Source organism: Lontra canadensis, unplaced genomic scaffold, assembly GCF_010015895.1.
Source record: "Lontra canadensis isolate GAN:19392208 unplaced genomic scaffold, GSC_riverotter_1.0 scaffold1, whole genome shotgun sequence".
Taxonomy (NCBI): domain Eukaryota; kingdom Metazoa; phylum Chordata; class Mammalia; order Carnivora; family Mustelidae; genus Lontra; species Lontra canadensis.
This window is the reverse complement of record NW_022630995.1, coordinates 49,893,562-49,916,553: the sequence shown is the minus strand read 5'-3', so window position 1 is coordinate 49,916,553 and position 22,992 is coordinate 49,893,562. Positions and strand designations below refer to the sequence as shown.

The window sequence follows — 22,992 nt, the reverse complement described above, 5'->3', positions numbered from 1 at the left end:
CAAGAAAAGGGGCGGGGGGGGATGCTGTAGCAAACTAATCTGGGTAAGACGATTTCCATTATCCAATGAAGAGTGGGGGTGTAAGCCTTGACATTATAGACTGGGTATTCCACTTTGAAGAACCTCAAGTTTATCCATGATAGATTCATCCCTCCTTAAGGATGATGCAAGATTCTTCCCCCACTCCTACTTGAGAAAAAAAAAATAGTGGGGAAAACAAGACTTCTTTATACAAAGATTTACTAAGTACTTATGCACTAGACACTGAAAATAAAGAAATAAATATCACCATCAAGAGTTCACAATCCAGTAAGAGAGGGAGGATTATAAAGTCTGCCTTGTTGCAAGCAAATAAGAGGCAGGACCTAGTTACAGGAATGAAGAGTCAGCCCAGCATTGTCAAGGTGGACTGCAAGTCCCACAGTATTGTAAGGACTTCAGAATTCTAGTAGAGTCTTGGCCATTAAGGGAGAGTTTATGCTTGGTCTTGTCTAAAACACAAACAAAAGGCAGGTTAAAAAAAAAAAAAAAGATTAATCTAATAGAAAGCACATTTGTCTTAAACATGGTCCTGGAGACAAATATAGCACTCGTCAATTTCTCTTTGCCTCTTCCTGAGAAAAGAGTTGGGGAGCATTGCACAATAAAACAAAGGATGCTTTTAAGTCTTATCTTGATGGGAAATGAATCAATTTAATTAGACTCAGATTCAAACAGACTTAAAGAAAAGTTTAATAGTTGCCTTAAAGAATGTCATCCCCAACACAATCTACAACCCCTTTCCTCTTCAGCTCCCACTATGAGGCCATCACAGAAGGGCTCTTAAATAGGTATCCCTATTCCAGGTGCTACAGTTGCAAGAGGGAGCAAAACAGAGTCTCTAACCTCAATGGAACAAACATTCTAGATGAGGCCAGGTCACATATTTGGAACTGTATGTTCTAATTCAGAAATACCTCCATCTAGGGAGTGAATTTAATTCACAATCACATACTGTGCATTACCTCCCTGTACTAGAGATGCAGGAGTGGAGATGGGGGACAAGGGGACTAGGGGAGCTCTGAGGACCCAGCCTCAGCTAAGTAAGCTTACTCCTCTCCTGTGGAGATATCCTGGCCTGCAAACACCATTCTTAATAGGGAGGAAGCGGTGCTTTTTCATGTAGAGCTAGCAATTTTGCCAAAAGATTTCCTTTATGCCCAGGGCACTGTCATCTAAAAAGTCTGAACAAAAATTCTACAAAGATTCTAAATATCTGGATAATTTAGCCTTGTTTGTATAGAATACATAATTTTTTAGACCTGCCCCCCATTAGAATTACTCAGGAACAACCACCAAAAAAAAAAAAAAAAAAAAAAAAGATTTTAAATATACACAATTCAAACACTGTGTAATTTATACTTAAGGCAAAACAAGGGGCGGGGGGAGATGTATTTTTATTTTATTTAAACTAAGAACCAGGAATGTCTGTCATCTGAATTGATAATAAGCTAAAAGCAACCAGCAAAGGCCTGTTGTATGAGCTGATGCAGGCTCACAAAGAAAACAGAGGAAATATATCCCGGTCTGCCCATCATGCCCATCACTTAAGAAGTCAAGAATATGACAAGGATGCCTACGGTCTGGCCTCCTTCATACCAGCCAAAACAGCTAGAAAATAATTTCTAAAATGTTACCAGACGACTAGGTAGTTTCTAAAAATCTCGACATTATCAAGTGGGGGGGAGAAAGTACTAGAAAATAAAAATGTACAGAGAAGGTGGTCAATAATAACCGACCCTTTTGTAAACATGCCAAATTATATTAAACTTCACTAATAATCACAATGCAAATTAGAATAAGCTCTTTTTATTTTTAATTGTAATGATCCCACCCCCCCAAAAAAACAATCCCCAGAGCAGATACATATACTTGGGAAATTGGGCCTCTTATGCTTTCTCCATCCTTTTATATTAATAATGCATTATAACCAGGAAATTGTTTTTTAAAAAATAAGATTTATTCACTTAAGAGAGAAGGTGTGCAGGGGGAGAGGGAGAGAGAGAGAATCCCAACCAGGCCCCCGCTGAGCACCAAGCCTGTCTGGGCTGGATCCCATGACCCATGAGATCATGATCTGAGCCAAAATCAAAAGTCAGAAAACTCCACCAACTGCGCCACACAGGTGCCCCAGGAAATCTCGATTTTAAATCTAAAATAATGGATTTAAGGTACGCTATGTGTTTTGTGGTCTGCTCCACCTGAGTACCAGGCCCTGAAATACTGGTTTGGACAAACGCTTGCTGCTATTAGGTCTTTCAGTCCAGTCGGTGCCACCACACGTGCTAAAACCTTAGTGTCCTTATCCCCATGACCAGGTATTAAATCCACCTTCAGCAGCACATCACCCCTGGCCTGACAAATGCTCATTGTTCTTCCCTCCTGTAAATAAGCCTCCCCAACCCTGTAAGGCCTTCAGCAATCTGTCTCAAAAATTCCTCTTGATTTTCATCCATCTTTGCTTCACTTAAAAGAGTCCCTCCCTCCCAGGTGAGGCAGCTGCCCCTAGTTTGTTCCTCCCTTCTTTCTTCTACTTCTGCTGCAGTGGAGGACAGCAGGTCCAGATGGTTAAGATCAGGTCACTAGGCTACAAGACAACAGGTTCTCAACCCAGGTGAAATCAGAATCACCTGCAAAACTCTGAAAAATACCAGTGTCCACACCTCATTCTGGGACAATCAAACAAGAGCATGAGGTCTGCGGCCCAGGTATCTGAGCTTTTCATGCTCCCAGGTGATTTCCACGCAAGGCTGAAAAGCTCAACAACAAATTTACCATCCGGGTTACAGTAAGGTGGAGACAGCTGCTCCCCTCGACCCCCCGGACTGGGATGCAGGGGCTGGGGCATCACTCACAAAAACATCATCGTTGCCTACAGGTAATGGCATGAAAGTTCTCAGAAAGAACTGCCATAAATAATGGATGCAATAATGTACTATAAAAGATCTGAGACACACTAGATTGGAAAAAGGTTTTGTGCCTGGCAGGAGGACATGAGGGGAAAACACTGATGGTCACTGAACAAAAAGGTCTCTCCGTTCCTTCAGCAAGGTTTTCTTAAGCCAGTCTTGCAAATTTCCCTTTAGAAAATGGCTATAAGAATTTCGACAAACCCACCCGTTAGTCCTCTGCTATCTCTAGCTCTCTTAGCCAAGTGCAGCAACAGACCGAGATGCTGCTTAAATCACATCACAAAGAGCCAGACGGTCAAGTCTAACCAGGGAAAAGTAGGCTAGATACTCTATGATTTAAATTCAAGAACTGGAGTTCCAGAAAGGGAGGCAAACATACAAGACGAGGAAAAACTGGTCTAATGGCCAAGGAGAAAGTCATGCTCAGAGATTAAAAAGTCACATAAGCCCACCTAAGTCTACAACAAACAGAGCAAGCAGTGAGTAACTGCTGAATGAATGCAAAAGCAAGCAATTTTTAAAAGTAGGATATGAATTATCAAAAACGCCACTAGAGCTAAACAACACGCTACAGAACAACCAATGAGTCAATGACAAAATCAAATAGGAAATTAAAAAACCACTGGAGACAAATGAAAATAGAAACACAATGGTCCAAAACTTTGAGACACAGTGAAAGTGGTTCTAACAGGGAAGTTTACAAGGACACAGGCCCACCTCAAGATACAAGAAAAATCTCAAATAAATCTAAACCCACACCTACAGGAACTAGAGAGGAAAAAACAAAAACAGGGAACCTGGGTGGCTCAGCTGGTTAAGTGGCTGCCTTCAACTCAGGTCATGATCCCAGTGTTCTGGGGTCGAGTACTGCACTGGGCTTCCCGCTCAATAGGGAACCTGCTTCTCTCTCTAATTCTGCCAGCTGCTCCTGCTGCTTGTTCTCTCTCTCTCTCTCCCTGTCTCTAGCAAATAAGTAAATTAAAAAATCTTTGGGAAAAAAGATAAAACAAAAACACGCCCAAAGTTAGAAGACAGGAAATAATGAAGATCAGAGTAGAAATAAATGAAAGAATCTAAAAAATAAAATAAAATAGAAAAGATCAATGAAACCAAGAGCCTAGTTCTCTGAAAAGATAAAATTGATAAAACTTTAGCAAGACTTATCAAGAAAAAAAAGAGGACTTAAATAAAATCGGAAATCAAAGAGGACAACGGACCTCACAGAAATATAAAGGACTGTAAAAACTACTACAAAAAAATTGTATGCCAACAAATTGGGCAAACTAGGAGAAATGGATAAATTCCTAGAAATACATAATCTTCCAAGACTGAATCAGGAAGAAACAGAAAATCTAAACAGAGATCTGGTAACAAAAGTCAGTATGTAATCAAAATAACTCCCAACAAACAAAAGTCCAGGACCAGAAAGCTGCACAGATGAATTCTACCAATCATTTAAAGAATTAGTACCCACTCTTCTCAAAGTATTCCTAAAATTAGAAGAGGAAGGAAAACTTCCATATTCATTCCACAAGTCCAATATTATGCTGGTACCAACACCAAATAAAGACATAACCAAAAAAGAAGAAGGAGAAAAAAGTACAGGCCAATATCCTTGTTGAGCATATGGGCAAAAATCCTCAACAGTTTCATAATTAGCAAATTGAATTCAACAATTTAGTAAAAGGATCATTCACAGCAATCAGGTGGGATATATTCCAGGAATGCAAGGATGGCTCACTATCCACTAGATCAACACAATGCATCACATTAACAAAATGATAAAAATCTTATTATCATCTCAGTAGATGCAAAAAAAAGCACTTGCCAAGTACAGCATCCACTGATAAAAACTCTTAAGAAAGTGTTTAGAGGGAACATACCTCAATATAATAAAGGCCATACATGACAAACCCACAGCTAACATCATATTCAATGATGTTAAATTCATTTTAGAGGAACAGTCAAAAGCTGTTCCTCTAAAATCAGGAAGAAGGGCACCCAGGTGGCTCAGCCAGTTAAGCATCCAACCCTTGGTTTCGGCTCAGGTAATGATCTCAGGACCGTGAGATAGAGGTCCTGTGCTCAGCAGGAAGTCTGCTTGAGGTTCTCTCCCTCTCCCTCTTCCTCTGCACCTCCTGTACTCATGCTCGCACACATGAACTTGTGCACTCTCTCTCTTAAATAAATAAATCTTAAAAAAAAAAAACTTCCAAGCTACTCTTATCCTGATACACAGTAAGTAATTTATAGAACTGCTGAATCACTATATTGTACACCTGAAACTAATGTAACACTGTACATTAATTATACTGGGAAAATTTCTCAAAAAACCATACTATAAAACTATGGCAATCAAAGCTGTATGATACGGACACAAAAATACATATAAATCAATGGAACAGAATGGAGGGCCCAGAAATAAACTCATGCTGATATGAGCAATTAATCTACAACAAAGCTGGCAAAAATACATAATAGGGAAAAGACAGCCTTTTCAAATAAATGGTGTTAGGAAAACTGGATAACTACATGCAAAAGAATGAAACTGCACCACTTTCATATACCACAAAGATAAACTCAAAATGGATGAAAAATCTCAGTGTAAGACCTGAAACCATTAAAAACTCCTAAAACAAAGCATGAACAGCTACGTCTTGGACAATGACCTTAGCAATGTTTTCCTGGATATGTCTTCCCAAAGGAAATAAAACCAAAAATAAAGTATTGGGACTAAACCAAACTAAAAAGCTTTTGTGCAGCAAAAGAAACCATCTATAAAGTGAAAAGGCATCCTACTGAATGAGAGAAACATCTGCAAATTATATATCCAATAATGAGTTAATATCCAAAATATATAAAGAACTCACACAATCCAACACCAAAAAAAAAAAAAAAAAATCCTAATAATTCGATTAAAAATGAGCAGAGGACCTGAACAGGCATCCTTCCAAAGAAAACAAACAGATGAAAAGATGGTCAACATCACTAATCGTCAGGGAAATGCCATCAGAACCACAATAAGATGTCACCTCACACCTGTCAGAATGGCTAGCATCAAAAGACAAGAAATGTTGTCTTAAGTGTTAGCAGGGATGTGGAGAAAAGAAAACCCCTGTGCACAGTTGGCAGGAATGTAATCTGGTGCTGCCACTGTAGAGACCTGTAAGGAGGCTGCTCAAAAAATTAAAAAATAGAAATACCATATGACCCAGTAATTCCATTGCTGGGTATTTACCCAAAGAAAACAAATCACAAGTTCAGAAAGATATATGCACCCCTATGTTTACTGTAGCATTACTTACAACACCTAAAACATGGAAGCAATTTAAGTGTCCATTGACAGATGAATGGATAAAGATGCAGGATATACATACAAGAAAGTATTACTGAACCGTTAGAAAGAATAGAATTTTGCCATGGATGGACCTACAGGGTATTACCCTGAGTGAATTAAGTCAGAGGAAGACAAGTACTATATGATTTCATTTCCATGTGGAATCTAAAAAAAACAAATGAACAAAAAACAGAAAGACGCAAATAAGGAGAAAAAACTGGTAGTTGCCAAAGGATGGATGAAACAGGTGAAGGGGATTAAGAGGTACGTACTTCATTTCAAGCTACACAATGTTACATAAGTACAGCATAGGGAATGCAGTCAACAATATCGTCACGAGTTTGAATGGTGACAGATGGTAACTATATTTACTGTGCTGAGCAGTGCATAATGTATAAAATTGTCTAATCACTAAGTTGTATACCTGGAACTAATACAATACTGTATAAAAACTATACATCATTTTTTAAAAGATTTTATTTATTTATTTAACTTTTTATTTTTAAATCTTATTATTTTATTTTAAATTATTTTAAATTAAATTAAATTAAATTAATTAAATAATTAAATTAAATTATTTTGAATCTCAATAAAAGATTTTATTGAGACTAAGAGGGGAGCGGGCTCCCGGCTGAGCAGAGAACCCGATGCCATGTGGGGCTCGATCCCAGGACCCCCAGACCATGACCCGAGCCGAAGGCAGAGGCTCTAACCCACTGAGTCACCCAGGTACCCATTTTTTAAAAAATACACTACTTCAGAAAATACCAAATACTTTTCCATTCTATGTCTCTTCAAAACAAGATCATTTGAAATACTGTTTTTCCTTTTCTTTCCTGGTTTTAACCTCAAGGAATCCTTTAAAACTTATGCTTTTATTAAGAATTTATAAGATTACAGTTCATTGGGGAACACAATTTCTTCCTATATGCAATTTACGTTATTTTCTTTGTATTTTTAAACCAATAAAATGAATAATGAAACCCAAATATTAGCTGCTATAAGAGAATGTGGTAAATTTATTAAAGTTGGATACTAGAACCATTAGGAAAAAAAGAATGCCACTAGAGAACAGCAAATATTAAAAGTGGATTCTGGTCTTTGGACAGACCCTGCTGTATGCAGAAATGCCAGATTTAAGCTTGGCTTGCAGCTTACAAAAAGGAAAAAGGGGGGGGGAGTATCCTGAGTAATTCTTACACAATCCCTTAAACTTTCTTTTTGTTCCCTTTAAACCCTGAATAGGAGGGATCTAAGGATAAGAAATGCTTCCCTGGGTGACAAGCCTTGTGTTCTACTTGGTACTAAAAGACACACGTGCCTTCTGTGAGATGCCTTCTACATCTCTGCTCCCCCAAATCCAACAGGCAGGCCCCTTACCAGACAAGCAAAATTTCTGAAAAGTTTAGTCATGAAGAAAAAAAGAAAAACAACAACAAAAAACCAGCTTGGGAGAGGATGCTTACTTTCTTTAAAACTCTCTCCTCAGATTAAAATCCTCTGCATTTGAACAGAATTCTGCAAGCTACACCATACACAAAGCATTCAAATTACATTAAGTCTTAAAATAAATTTAGTTGGACAACAATTAAAACCTCACTGAGCACGTACGCATCTATCAATTCCTTATCTTTGCAAAAGCTGATTTAGTAAGCTACTATAATTTAAGGGACTCTGTATCCTCATTTTTGTCTGTGTATGAAAAAAATGTTGACACAACAATAAACACAGCCAATATAGAAAATGATGGCTTTCAGACATGCAGCTAAATAGGAAAAAAAAAAAAATCATTGATGATACTAAAACTTTGCACTGTCTTTTTCGGACTTTCAAGAGATTCTACTTCTGATTTGGCGGGGGGCGGAGATTGGTCCATTTTTCAAAAACATCATTATAGGCTTCTGAGAAAAGCAGCTGAACTGGAGCAAGGATCTCCAAAGGTTCGTGTGTTCTTTTGTTCCTGGTATTCTAACTCGTGGTTTATTGCCAAACCTACCAACTTCTCTCATACACTCCTGACAATGCTGGAGCACTCCAAGCAGGCAAGAAGCAACAAGATTCAGAGGATGGGTCATGTAACACCTTTTCACCATATTGGAAAAAAATTAAGATTTGGCTTGTGCCCCAAATTTTGCAATATTTCTGAGCAACCTGCCACCACACTGTCTTATGTGCAGAATCACCGCACACATAAGATCACTTAAATCAACTGTGAACGGGGGGACCTGGGCGGCTTAGCAGGTTAATCAGCAAACTCTTGATTTTGGCTCAGGTCAGGATTTCAGAGACCTGGGATGGAGTCCTGCATTGAGCTCCGTCCTTAGTGGGGAGTCTGCCTGAGATTCTCTATCTTTCCCTCTCTTTGCTTCCACCCCCCGCCACCACTCGCATACATGCACCCACTGTCTCTCTCAGAAATAAACACATCTTGGGATGCCTAGGTGGCTCAGTCAGTTAAGGGTCTGCCTTCAGCTCAGGTCATGATCCTAGGATCCTGGGATCGAGTCCCACATCGGGCTCTTTGTTCAGCAGGGAGCCTGCTTCTCCCTCTGCCTGTGGCTCTCCTTCTCTTTCTGACAAATAAATAAATAAAACCTCTAAAGATAAATAAATAAATATTTTTTAAAGAAAGTGTAACTATAAACAGATTTAACATACCCTTCTTGAACTGGGGACCCTACAGCCATGAAATGCTGCCCAAATAAATAATTGCTCTCATTTGCTGTAATAGGGTAAAAATCTGAATTTACACCCCTCTTCCACCCCTGCACTTGTCCTTTTGTCCCACCATACAGTATTATCTTTGTTAATATGACTCTTGTCAATAAGGAACAACTATGTTCTCACCCATACTCTAAGCACTGGGCTAAAGACAGGTTTCCCAATCCTTCCCTTCAAGGGTATGTGCTCTATACCTTATGACCCTGCAATTAATTGCACCACTGGGTATTTACCCCAAAGATACAGATGTAGTGAAAAGAAGGGCCATCTGTACCCCAATGTTCATGGCACTAATGGCCACGGTTGCCAAACAGTGGAAAGAACCAAGATGCCCTTCAACAGACGAATGGATAAAGAAGATGTGGTCCATATATACAATGGAGTATTATGCCTCCCTCAGAAAGGATGAATACCCAACTTTTATGTCAACATGGACAGGAATGGAAGAGATTATGCTCTTCCAGTGAAAAAGTAAAGCAGACAGAGTCAATTATCACGTTTTCACTTACTTGTGGAGCATAAGGAGTAACACGGAGGATACTGGAGATGGAGAGAAGTGAGTTGGGGGAAATCAGAGGGGGAGACAAATGGTAAGAGACTGTGGACTCTGAGAAACAAACTAAGGGTTTGGCAGGGGGTTGGGGGGTTGGGTGAACCTGGTGGTGGGTATTGTGGAGGGCATACACTGCACGGAGCACTGGGTGTGGTGCATAAACAATGAATTTTGGAACACTGAAAAAAAATAAAATCTTTAAGAAAAAAAAAGGGTATGTTCTCTAGGAGAACAATATCAAGTGTCACATAAAGTGACACACAGCACAGATGGTAAGCAACACCTGGGCTCAGAGAAGGGACGGATCAAAAGCCAGAAGGGGAGAAAAAAGCTCGCAGCAGTGAAGAACCCAGAATTTACCAGGACAGGGATTCCAGGCAAGAGTGACAGACTAACCAGAGACACACAAGAAACCAAGTCCAAGCCCTGCTCAGGGGACAATGAGAGGCACACTTAGATTAAGCAGAGGCTTTGGGTATAGGACCAATCCTTAGATGAAAGAATCATGTCTTATTTTTCTCCCTGAACAGCCCTAGCACTCAGCACAGTGCCTACAGTATTCTCAGTGACTCAACCCACGTGCAGGAAAAGAAAACAGAATTTGTACTGGGAGTACTGGAAAATGAGGCTACAGAAGTAAGGAAGACTTAGAATTCAAAGATAAAAACATAACCCTGACCCATAAGACTTCAGGCCACAGCTCTAGCCTCTCCCTCTGCTACACTCCCTGAGCCAAGAAGCCTCCAGGCCAATCCCAGCGAGTCACACCTTGGGGCTGAAAGCGGCTGGACAAAGAACTGAGCTGACCATCTCTGTCCCTTCGAATCTGACCACAAGGCAGAAATGGACACAAGTCCACTCTGCTGAGGCTTCTGTGATCCCCAGCATGCTCACTCTCCCAGTTTCCAGTGTCTCCTTCCACTCCTGTGTCTCCTTCCTCTCTGCACCACCTGCTGCCCCTTCCTCCCTCACCCTGCCTCCCTGAATTCTTTGGGAAAATAAAAGCAATGGGGCAGAAACTCCCAATGTCCTCCTGCTTCACGACCCCCTTCTCTCCTAACATGGGGATGAACTGCGCCTTTTGCCAGCAGCACCTGCTCCTGTGCATCCTCCCACCCCATCTCACGTTCCAGCATCCATTTCTCCCACTCCCAAGTTATCGCCCAGTTTACTCTCATTAACTGTCCCTAAGAAACCTTCCTTTGCCCCCAAATTCTTCCTCTTTTTTTTTTAAGTTTTTATTTATTTGATAGAGACAAGAGAGAGAGGGAACAGAAGCAGGGGGAGTGGGAGAGGGAGAAGCAGGCTTCCCGCCAAGCAGGGAGCCTGATGCGGGGCTCGATCCCAGGAGGCTGGGATCATGACCTGAGCCAAAGGCAGATGCTTTCTGCTTAACGACTGAGCCACCCAGGCGCCCCAATTCTTCCTCTTTCAGATGCTACTACTACCATCCTCCCTCCCCTCCTACTCCCTTCAAGCTGCCCCAACCTGCCCTCACGGCCTCCGGTCCACAGAGGGCGCCAAAGCTCCGGGCCAGCCAACTCAGTGCCCAGCAACTCCGCTTTCCAGATCCTGGTCTCTCAGCATCTCTCAACTGCGAAATCCTTCCTTCCTTCAAACCTGAATGTACCTTGGCTTCTACGACCACATACTCCCCTCTAAGTCCCCCACCTCACCAGCTGCACTTTCTCAGGCTCCACTACTGGTCCCTGAAGCTTCTGCCTGAGCCACCTCCCCTTCCCACCTGCACATACTCCCCTAACTGACCTCCACCGCACCTGGGCTGTAAACACCGGATACAGCCCACTGGCTCCAAAACACCACCTCTACCTCTCCGCTGGAGTAGAACCACTCGGTCTGCACCCCTACCCGGAACTCCGGAATGCCTCACTCAATCCAATCTTTCCCTTCCCTCGGGCCATGCTCAAGTCCAAACTTCTCCAGGAAAACAGAAAATGTCCCAGCGCCTCCAAAGCCCCTCATTTCAGGCTTCCTAGAGCATTTAAACAGTCGGCACTACAGGATTTATTACTTAATTACAGATATTCTGCAATTGTTCCCTAAATGCTGCTTTTGTGCAAAACCTTTCTTCCAACTAGGTTTAGGTTTCTAAACAATACAAGCATTCCCTTTTGTTTACCTGACACTCAGCTGGGTACCCTGGTTGATGTCTGATTATCAGGTCTTTGACGGCAAAAACAAGCATAATGTTTTACAAAGTAAAAACCAAAACTCACACATTATGTTACTTTGTTGAACAGTATGAGAAAAATATGGACTTTGTCCCTAAGTTACTTGACAAATCATCAATTTAAAAAAAAGAAGAAGAAGAAGAAGAAGAAAACCTTTACCTAGAATCACTATGTAGCATTATGGATAAAAATACATCTGAGTATCAGGGCTAAATTTGTAAAAACCTTCTATCACTGAAGTCTTCATAATTTTTAAAACTTGAAATATCGAGCAGCATTTCAAATGAAACACATGAATAGAGTAACTTCTATTTCCAACAAAAATATTGGAAAGTTAAATTTGTATTCAATTTGGATATAATAATAGGGCAGGATTTAAAGAATTTAATTCTTTAATACAAAAGACTACATGATACTGGAAACAAGAGTGGTCAAGGTGAGGATTTCTGCTGGACTTCTCCATAAACCCAGCTAAATAAGAAAGTAAGTGCTGTGCACTAAGGTAGCCAAAGTATAGGAGCTCTTGGCTATGCTGAAGTACAGTTTACCCCCGAGGTAGAAATTACCTTATCTTCCATTATTTAAAAGAAAACAAAAAAAAAGAAGAAAAATTCTATCCCATCAATTTTCCTTGTGGCGGCCATATCATAGCTCCCCTGAAACATCGTTGGCCATACCCAAGGGATTAAAACTCCAGCCAGAGATACTGCCTGTCCTTGACCTGGCCTTTACAGACTCCTGTGACCACTCCAGGCAGTGAACACTTGCCCTTGACATCTAGCAACATTGACTGCACAGAGCAGCAACACTGTCACCTCCAGGCCTGAGGGCATGCCTGGGGGTGGGGCGGGTCTCCCACTGACCATACCTCTCATCTCCTCCCCTTGACTTATCACTCACCATTTTGTTCACAATTATCCATCTCATCCTTCTCGAATTGGCTCAGGAGCCTCAGATCCTGGATGCCACCAACTATGTCCCAAGGGGACTTTGGTTGCCCTCCTGAGTTCCTTTTGCTAATGTGCACCCCAATATTAGAGCATTTACCATACTGCTCTGAATTCATGAATATTGCTCTCCCAATACTTGTATGTTCCTGAATAAAGACCTTGTTTTATTTATTTTATTTATTCTATAGTGAGTTGAACAATATGCCCCCAAAAGGAGTCCAAAGTTCTCACACCTGGTTACCTCTACAAGTGACCTTATTTGGAAATAAGGTCTTTGCAGATGTAATTAAGTTATGCACCCTTAGATGAGATCATCCTGGGCTTAGGGTCAAAACTGAACTCAATGACTGGTGTCCTTATAAGAGAAAGAACAGTATCTGAACACAGAGACACAGGGGAAAGAACCGACCTTAAGACAGAGGCAGAGACTGGCGCTGGGGTGCCACAATCCAAGGTAGGTCAGGAGCTGAAAGGCCAGCACCATTCTGACGACCCCTTGATTTTCCAAGTTGTGGCTTCCAGAGTTGTGAGAAAAGAAATTTGTTGTTTTATGTGGCAGAATGTGTGGTAATTTGCCACACCCTGAGGAAATTAACACCTAGTCTAAACCTCAATGTGCTGCCTACTACCCAGGAAACACACACACCCACAACTGTTGAACTAAGAAGAAGGATGAAGAGGCGCCTGGGTGGTTCAGTGGGTTACAGCCTCTGCCTTCAGCTCAGGTCATAATTCCAGGGTCCTGGGATTGACCCACCATTGGGCTCTCTGCTCAGCAGGGAGCCTGCCTCCCTTCCTCTCTCTGCCTGCCTCTCTACCCACTTGTGATCTCTGTCAAATAAATAAATAAAATCTTAAAAAAAAAAAAAAAGGAAAAGAAGAAGAAGAAGAAGAAGAAGAAGAAGAAAAAAGAAAGAAAGAAAGAAAGAAAGAAAGAAAGATAGATGGATGGATGAAGGTCTGGGGAAAGATGAGAAAGCATCTGAACTGCACAGCAGAAATCTGGGACATGGACCCTGTCACTCAATCTCTATAGGAACTTGGGCAAGTCACTTATCTTCTATGATTCTCTCATTTATTCCCTAGTAAAATGAGGGGACTGGCCCAGAAGACCCTCTACCAGGTCCCATATACCTTCACCCAACTTAATCCAGAATGTCAGCTGATCCTTAAATTAATTCTAAATTCTTCCCACTCACTAAATTCTGTTAATTTTATTTTCATCTAAAGACATTTCAGGTGTAAAAAATACTGGATTAATATGACATTTCAAAGGCACTTATATTTTAATCTGCTCATGAAAAATTCACTGAAATAGTTTAACATAATACGCTGAAGACTGATTTTCTACGATACCTCCTAAAAATCTGCAAAGCAAAAACAATTTACAAATAGCCCATTTAATACTGCTAAAACTGCTGACATTCTGAAAAAACTGGACCTAAACTTGAATCAGCTGGAGTGCCACTGATCCAGAACCCAAATGTATGATGACTAACTTCTGCAAAGTTATAAAGGGATACCTCCACCACAGGGGTTTTTCTCCACTTGACTCAAGACTGTAATTAAAGGTCCCATATCCAAAATTTCCACTTCAAAGAATCTGGTAAAGAAATAAATAAATACAGCTGCTGCCACTACCAAATGGTCAAGCGTCAGTAAAGGACTCAAACAAAAACTATTTTACCCATTTTCATGCCTCCATAGACAGAAACACATACAGTTTTCCTGTGTTAAACCTTTCGTAATTCAAACAAATGGAAATGAGAAAACAAAGGTGTAATAAAAATTATACTTCTCTTACCCATACATCCCACTTAATTTGCGTTAAATTAAAAACCATATTTTACGCCGTATTTTAAACCATATTTTAAGCTTTTCATAGGTCATGCAGCTCTCCTTGCCTTCATGTTTTTATAGTGGTAGCCTTGATTCTTCTTTAGGAAACCAACCATAAGAAGATAGAGGGGGCTCATATTTCAGTTCGACAAAATATCCATTAGAAACACTTAAACTTTGCCAAACCATTTCATCGTTCCGAAAATAAAACCAAGGGTCCAGCCAGAATGGGCAGAACCACACCTGCAAAACTAGAAGGTGAGTCTGAGCACAAATGGAGTTATGAGACCAAAAACTTCTCCTTCCTGGTGGGAAACTCAAATATCAAGTCCCTCGAGATGGAAGGCTCAAGAAACCCAGTTTTCAATCCCGAATTTCTGGACTTTTAAATGAGTGCTCAAACACATGAAAACCGGACTGGAAGGTGCACCTGAAATGTATTTCTCGCCCTTAGTAACAACTCCATTTTAAAAAGTGTTCTTTTACTATGACAAAACTAAGAGAACGGAAGGCAAGGGGAGCCTGGGGGTTTGGGAATTACACACGCGGGCGTTCCAAGTCCCGGTGCTGTTTTGGTATTCTGCAAACTATTCTTGCAAACTTCACGGCCGTGTAAGTTAATGTGCACAGAAGCGGAAAGTCCCGCGCTTCTGCCGAGCACTGTGTTTTCTGGGAGCCCCAGCACGGAATGAACGCGCTACAACTCCGCCGACTGCATGTTTACTTGCATCCTCACGTGGCACCGCGCAGCCACAGAAGCGCTGCGCCCTGACTGCGCGGGGCGCGTCGGAGAACCCAAAAACTTTTACTTTGCAAACTAGCGGAACTGGAAGGCGCCGCTGGGGCAGATTCACTTGCCTTCCCCGAGATGCGCGCCTACCAAGCCAACCATCCCAGCACCACCCGTGCCTGCAGCTTCATTCGCACAAAGGCGCGTGGGTGCCGGCAGGACCCCTCTCCAAAGTCGCGCGGAAAAAAGCCGCGCGACCAGAAAGCGCCCCAGGAAGAGGACCCGGCGCAAGGCTACTCACAGAGTGACCGTGCGGTTGGGCAGAGTGTCGGGGGGCAGGACCTGCGCGAGCTCCAGGCTGCTGCACACCACCTTGCCCTCGGCGGCGCCCGCCGTCCTGCCGGCCCCTCGGGGCCGCCCGTCGTGCTTGCAGCCAGGGGGCAGCGCCGCGGCGCCGCCGCCGTCTCCGCCTGCCAGCAGCGCGAGCAGCGTGAGCGGCAGCAGCAGCGGCGGCGGCTGCGGCGTGCGGCCCCGCCGGCGCCCGGGCGGCTCCATGCGGCCGGCCGGGGCCTGCGGGCCGAACGGCGGCGGGCTGGCCTAGCGGGCTGGCCCGGCGTCCGGGCTGGCGGGGGCGCGGCGCGGGCCCGGCGGCGCCCGGAGCCTCATGGCGGCCGGAGGACGGGCCCTCCTCGGCCCCAACATGCTCCTTTGTCCGCTACGGCCGCGCTCGGCCTCCGGGGAGCCGCAGGGTCACGGCCGCGCGGGTCCCGGCGCCGCTCTCTCGCCCGGCGGGAGCGCCGCCTCCTCCTCCTCCACCGTCGCTGCCGCCGCCGCCTCCCCCGGCCACTGCCCGCGGCGGCTCCTCCCCGCCCGCGGCCGCCGCCGCCCCTTTCCCTTCCTCCTCTCCCCTCTTCCCCCTCCTCCTCCGCTCCTCTCCTCGCGCCTCCCGCCGCCCGCCGCTCGGGTGAGGAAGAGTGCGCTCCGGAACCCGCGCGCCCGGCGGGGTCCGACCCCGACGCTGTGCTCGCCGGCCCCGGCCTCGGCCTCGGCCTCGGCCTCGGGCCAGCAGTTGTGAGGGCCCCGCGGGAGAACGGTAACTCGTGGAGAGGGCGGAAGAAAGTTCTAGTCCAAACTCCAGCCACGATGGCCACTCGCCCTCGCTTCCCTCTGCTGCCCTCCAGACAAAGCCGCCCTGTGCGCCTCTGGGGGCCACCCATCCTGGGTGCCCTGGCCTGGAATTTGGAGTGAGGGAGACGAGCAGGAATGAACTTACTCCGGAGAAAGAAAGGGAAAGAGCCTCAAACCAACTGCACCTTCCCATCTCACTCCCGGCCCCCCGCAAGGAACTTAAGGCCCTCTTTCGGAACAGGATCGTCTCATTTGTCCCAAATGCACCAGAGGAAGGAACGGATCCCTCTCTCGGAACCTGGACTCTCAGAAGCTATTTCTGGCCTTCAGCAGCTCCAGCCGTGAACGCTGGAAAGGATGCATCGGGTCCCGCTGGACCCGCCAGCAGCCTTTTGAAGGAAATTTTCCTCTGACATCCACAGATAACTGAGATTTAACCAGTTCGAGCAATAATGGCCAAACTAGCCAAGCAAGGCCAGGAGAACATCTCACTCTTCTCTAGTAGGGCTGCCAGCCCCACCCTAGTATTTGCAAGACCTGGGCTGACATAGTCTGTTTAAATACTTACAAAAAATATGGCAAGCCAACAAATAAAAGATATTGCTTTCTTACCATGAGTAACGTACCTTCATAACACCCCCAAGTCCAGAGATAGATACCTAGTGGGTTCACCCTGAAACTGGCAGGGAGCAAAGAGCCAGACCCCAGCCCCTGGCCTACACACTTCCACCCCACTTTGCTTCCTGTGCCAGCTCCTCTTCTGAGCAAGAGGGGCTTTCAGCACATGTATGGTTACCTGAGCCCACTCATCCAAGCTCTGTCCAGGACCTCAAACAGTCACCCTTGGCCTAACAGTGTACACATCAGTTTTTTGGTATTCCATTTGGGAGGATGATTCTGGAAAGGGGCCTGCTCAGGACCTGGAAGTAGCCTTGGGAATTTTTTTTTTCTTTTAAGATCTATGCATTTATTTGAGAGAGAGCTCTCATGTCCATAGGGCTTGTGAGTGGGGGTGGGGCAGAAAGAGAGCGACTATTGAAGGGGATTCCCAGCTGGAGGGAACCAGGGGCTCCATCTCATGACCCTGGAGCTCATGACCTGAGCGGAAACCAAGAGTCAGGTGCTTAACCAACTAAGCCACTCAGGCACTCCGAGGAGTTTTTGATGGGTGAATTCCTGGGACCTGGGTACTTTGGATTAGGTCTTGAAACAGGAAGGCACACAAGCTTTTGGGGAATACATGGCTTGTCCCTGGAGAATTTTTCCTCTTTGGGAGGGGAGCTAAGATGGTGCCCTCTAAAATGCAGAACCAGGACAGGATTTTTCTTGCCTGGGTCTAAGGCCCAGCAGAGTTTCTCCAAGGGACCAATTCCGAGGAATCCATAACTAGAATTTTCTCAACATTAAATAAATCATTTCCATATAACATACACTCTTGCATTAATATTTAAATAGGACTTATTTTGACCAACATTTTTTGAGATTCAACTGTATAAACCCAACAGTATCCATTGCTAATAATAAGTCTCTGACAGAAATACTCTAGGTCTGTGTTGTCCAATATGGCAGCTACAGGTGGCTATTTAACACTTGATGTGTAGCCAGTGGGGGGTAAGATAATTTTTCATTTTATTTAATTTTAATTAATTTAAATTTGAGTTTAAATAGCCCAGGTGGCCTAAGGGCTACCGCATTGAACATTACAGATCTCACACTAATGGGTAGAAAAAGTGGGAGATCATCATCACTATTAAGTAGCTCTAAATCTGTAAATCAGGGGGATCCCAGCTGGCTCAGTCAGAAGAAAAGGCAACCTTTGAGCTGGGGTCGTGAGTTCAAGCCCCACCTTAGGCAGGGAGCCTACTTAAAAGATAAATACATAAAATAAATCTTTATATGAGCTAAAAGGTAAAAATAAGTGTCTCTGTGTTAAGTAGGAAAAATTGCTTACATTTTTCTTGAATTTACGTAAAGAATTATTATCCACTAACAAAATCATCTTTATCATCATCATCATCATCCATTTTCTTTATAAAAGAAGTGGAAGCAAAATGGAAGTTTTTAATAGCCAGTTACTATCGTCATAGCTACAAATTGTCATGTGAATTTAGGATCTGTGCATATTTTCACATATTCTATTTCAGCCTAGAGTTGAAATAAATGTGCATGTCTGTTTTGAAATTTGTGTGTCGCAAGTACTAACACCAATTTGGTACATCTCCTCTTTACTTCACTGTAGTTAAGAAAGTTATATAAAGTATGGAATTACAAGAAAAAGAATCTCAACTAGTACCATGAATCCAAGGAGAAACATGGAGGAAATGAAATGTTTTATTACATGGATAATTTCAGCCATTCTTGCACAGAAATCTTTGAAAAATAAAACTCATTAGAGATCACGAAATAATGGTATAGGCAAGCTGGAAAGAACTTAAGGAAACCTTATCTCTCAACACGCTGGGCCTTTGAATCATCCGACCCTCATTTATCATTATTTCTGTACCAGTATGGGTTCATAAAATGACAAGTCATCCTGTCTACACTTAGAAAAATCTCAGAGGATGATACCGTCTGAAACTTACCATCGCTTACCCTCTGTCCAATCAAAACCTTTGTTTTAATTAAGGCACCCCAGCCCTTTCAGCCTCTTGCCAGACAGGTCCGTCTACTGTTGATACCCCCTCAGGCATCATGAACTTCATAGCATTTGAAGTTGTAGGATGTAATAGGTCCTTTCAAAGTTCTCAACTGTGTTTGTGATTGTCCCATTTTAAAACATCCCATAGAATCTCCATGAGAAATCTCTCGTTAACTGTTGTTTGTATACACATAGTCCAATAAATGTGTGTTGCACCAGTTGTTGCTTTAAGGATGGTTGGTGGACCACATTCCAAAGCTTCTATGCTGTGAATCTTGTCTTGCTATTTTACCTAAGGCTAATAGGAAACATGGGAGAAACACACCAAATGCCTTGTCCCTCCAAATAGGAACAATATAGAACTATGTATGTGTGAATATGTAGTAGCATGTGTGTGTGTGTGTGTGTGTGTGTGTGTGTGTGCATGCATATATGCCAACTGGTTTATTGTTAATGATTTATTTTACATGCTTGTCTTCCTTCTCTACCAGACTGTGAGCTCCCTAGAGGTTTTTCCAGCTGCCTTCTTAAATTACTCCTACCTCCAATCACTCCCTATTAATTACTCTAAAATCTAGACCAATCATGTAGACTGAGTCTAGGTAACATGGCTTGTTCAAACCTGATGATAGCTCCCTTTTAAAATTTATTTGTTTACATTTTTATGTTGTTAGCCTCCCATACTACAGCACCAGCTCTATGACACTCTTAGCTACTTTTTATCGCAGACACTGTTGCTTCTGCCAAAAAGCCATTCCCAAACCTTTTCTTCCTTAGAGACTGAAAAAGCTAATCATTTTCCCAGCCTCCTTTGCATCCCTGCATGACCATAACCTCCCTCTAGCCAAAAAGAACCAAAAGTTATACTGTCCGGTATGGTAGACATTAGAAATACTATGCAGCCATCAAAAGAAATGAAATCTTGCCATTTGCGACGACGTGGATGGAACTAGAGGGTATCATGCTTAGCGAAATAAGTCAATCGGAGAAAGACAACTATCATATGATCTCCCTGATATGAGGGAGAGGAGATGCAACATAGGAGGTTAAGGGGGTAGGAGAAGAGTAAATCAAACAAGATGGGATTGGGAGGGAGACAAACCATAAGTGACTCTTAATCTCACAAAACAAACTGAGGGTTGATGGGGGGAGGGGAGTTGGGAGAGGGGGGTAGGGTTATGGACATTGGGGAGGGTATGTGCTATGGTGAGTGCTGTGAAGTGTGTAAACCTGCTGATTCACAGACCTGTACCCCTGGGGATAAAAATATATTATATGTTTATAAAAAATAAAATAAAAAAAAAGAAACACTGGAGTATTTAAATGCAAATTAATTATAATTAAATAAAACTAAAAATTCAGTTCTTTCAACAAACTATCCACAAGCCAAGTGCCCACTAACTATATGTGGCTGATGGATACCATTTTGGACAGCACAAACTCCAGAATAGTTTCAAAATCACAGAAGGTCTTGCTCATCAACAATAATCCGAGGGGAAGTCTGCAGAGAAGACTCAGGACTGAAATTTTCTATGGTAGATTTATAGAAGAATATCTCTTCCACCACCCTCACTCCCCCAGCTTTGGAGATGGTAATGTAGGGACTGGAGACCTGGAGCTGAAGCAGGTATGTTGTGATCACTAGGTAAGAAGCCTAGAGGACAATTCCAAAATAATAGGAATGAATGGAAGGACAAAAGCCATCACTTGGGTCATTGAGATCATGGTTGAGCTGGCAATTGAGGCTGTGGATTTATTTTTATTGGTAATGAATATTTTCTGGTTTAACACACTGCTATTATGGTTTTCTAATTCCTAGAATAGTGTCTGGTACATGGAAAGAAGTACAAAATGTTTGTTGATTCACATAGTTTAAATTTTGGTCATTTTTATATTCTAAATATCCAACACAATTTTTCATATATTATATATATATATATATATGTATAGACATAGATATATAATCAGCTGGTGAGTAAAAGCCTTTATGAGTTAACTATTTCTGATACCTGGGCATGAACTTCCAGCTAAAATCAACTAACTTGAGAAGAAAAACTGAAGTTCAGTTTTCTAGAATCGAAGGGCAATGTATAATGCCATGATTAAATTGACAGCAGGAAAGAAGAGTGATTTTCAGCCCTTGAAATGTCTCAGTGACACCTGTATACACCGTTAATAAACGGACATTCTCTGTATATTCTTGCATCCTTTAATGTTAATCTATTAAATGTGATAGCTGTAGTTCATATTTTTAGTCATTACATAGCATGTGCTAGAATGCATGAGCAGTCATTACCCGGGACCCAGATAGGAACAGCAGTAGTATCTCAAATAACCCCTAGCCTCTTCAGGCAGCACTGGCTCCTGTTCTCGCTTACTAGTTACTAGGAATAGTGATCTTCACCAAGTCACTAAATTTCATCTTTCGAAATGAGTTTGAACTAGAATTGGCTTTTAAGTACGATGGGTTGATCCTGCTGAACCTTGAATTCTTTTTTTGTTTGTCTGCTACAGCCAGACTATTATTGGAATGTATACCTGTGACAGTTAACTGCTCTCTTTAGATGACCAAATATCTTTCTGAAATGCTTTATTCTTTGCCCACTCCAGTGTAATTACCAACAGTTGTAAATATAAAGAAGAAATACGAGGCCAAAATTGGCCAGCAGTGCCATGTAGGGAATTACCTCAACACAAGTACAAGATCAGGCTGGTTACGTAGAGGTTGTGGAACAAACAGACTCACCATTCAAATAAAGATACTCAAATCACACAGTTGATTACATCCATTTAAAGCACTTGGTGAGAAGCAGAAGAAAGGGGTGCGGTTGGTTAACCCACAAAGGATGGAATGCAAACAGATAAAAGATCACACCACCTGAACACTGGGCCACATGGTGCTCATGAGAACTATCTGAGTCCATCTATCTGTCTCTGCCCCTTCGAACTCAGACACATCAATCTTTCCCACTGCTGATATGCTTACCGGGACCAGAGCTGAAGTTTGAGCAAGGCGATCCAACAGCCGGAAGGTATCTGGGGCCAACATCTCGTTCACTCTCTTAAGAGAGATGCAGGAACAATTGTGCCTGACCATGATGATAACTTGCCTGAGAAGGAGCCGTGGGTTTTATTGGTGATTCTTGGATAGAGGATACATAGGGCGAGATTGGATTATCACCAATGGAGAGCTGGTTTTCAACCCAATAAATATTGAGTGCCTCATATGCCTTATGCGTACTTAGTGAGCCGTAAATATTTGGTGCATAGTCCGTTCTTCCATCCTTTTCTCCCTATAGGTCATTTTCTCCCTTGTCCCATCATTTTTATCTATTTACCACACATATGCCCTACTTTCTTTCCCTATGTCTGCCATGTGTCATAAGCTATTTGCTTCTCTACTTAGTGTCATCTATTCTCCTTCCTTTTTTTCTATTTTTACAGCAGAATTAAATATTTTAAAATAACACAGAACACACGCTACATGACAGATGAAACATAAGACTTTGGCAAAATTTAGAAATATAGTGCACACCAGAGATGTGTCTATCTTCCCCAAATAGCAGTATTGCCTGAGTATCTGTGTCCCAAAGACAATGTTAATAACCTGTCTTGTTGTATCAGCTATGTTCTTATAAGTTTTAGTCTTATGTACCAACAATGTTGATCACAATCAATCAGCCAACTAGTAACAATCATAGATACAGTAGCAGATATGTCAATCAAAAAATTTCCATCTATATTTAGAAAAAGCCCAGTAGCTTCTTTCTTCCTTAGTGTCAGTTAACATATCAAAATCCATTTGTTGAGCTGTATGGAACGGGAAGGTCTATTTGAAATGACACATTTCTCAACAAAATAACTGCTACTCCAAATCAACCTCTGAATCAGTATATTAATAACACATTGAACATCTTGGTATTTGGATTTCTGTAACTTTTTTTTTTTTGGTA

At 42.5% G+C, this 22,992-nt stretch overlaps 1 protein-coding gene and 1 long non-coding RNA gene across 2 annotated transcripts in view; one reads left to right on the top strand and one right to left on the bottom strand.

Annotated features, from left to right (window-relative positions):
- The window catches only part of ADGRA3 (adhesion G protein-coupled receptor A3), a 124,277-nt gene extending 108,449 nt beyond the window's left edge, over window positions 1-15,828 (bottom strand). The window contains exon 1 of the mRNA XM_032854110.1: window positions 15,575-15,828. Within this exon, the coding sequence (XP_032710001.1) occupies window positions 15,575-15,828 (254 nt within the window). The remainder of the gene's footprint in view (window positions 1-15,574) is intronic.
- Window positions 206-20,695, top strand: LOC116865724. Its single transcript, XR_004382256.1, has 3 exons — window positions 206-331; window positions 17,227-17,237; window positions 20,685-20,695. It is a non-coding gene; the product is annotated as an uncharacterized LOC116865724 (long non-coding RNA).
- Window positions 20,696-22,992: the final 2,297 nt, after the last annotated feature.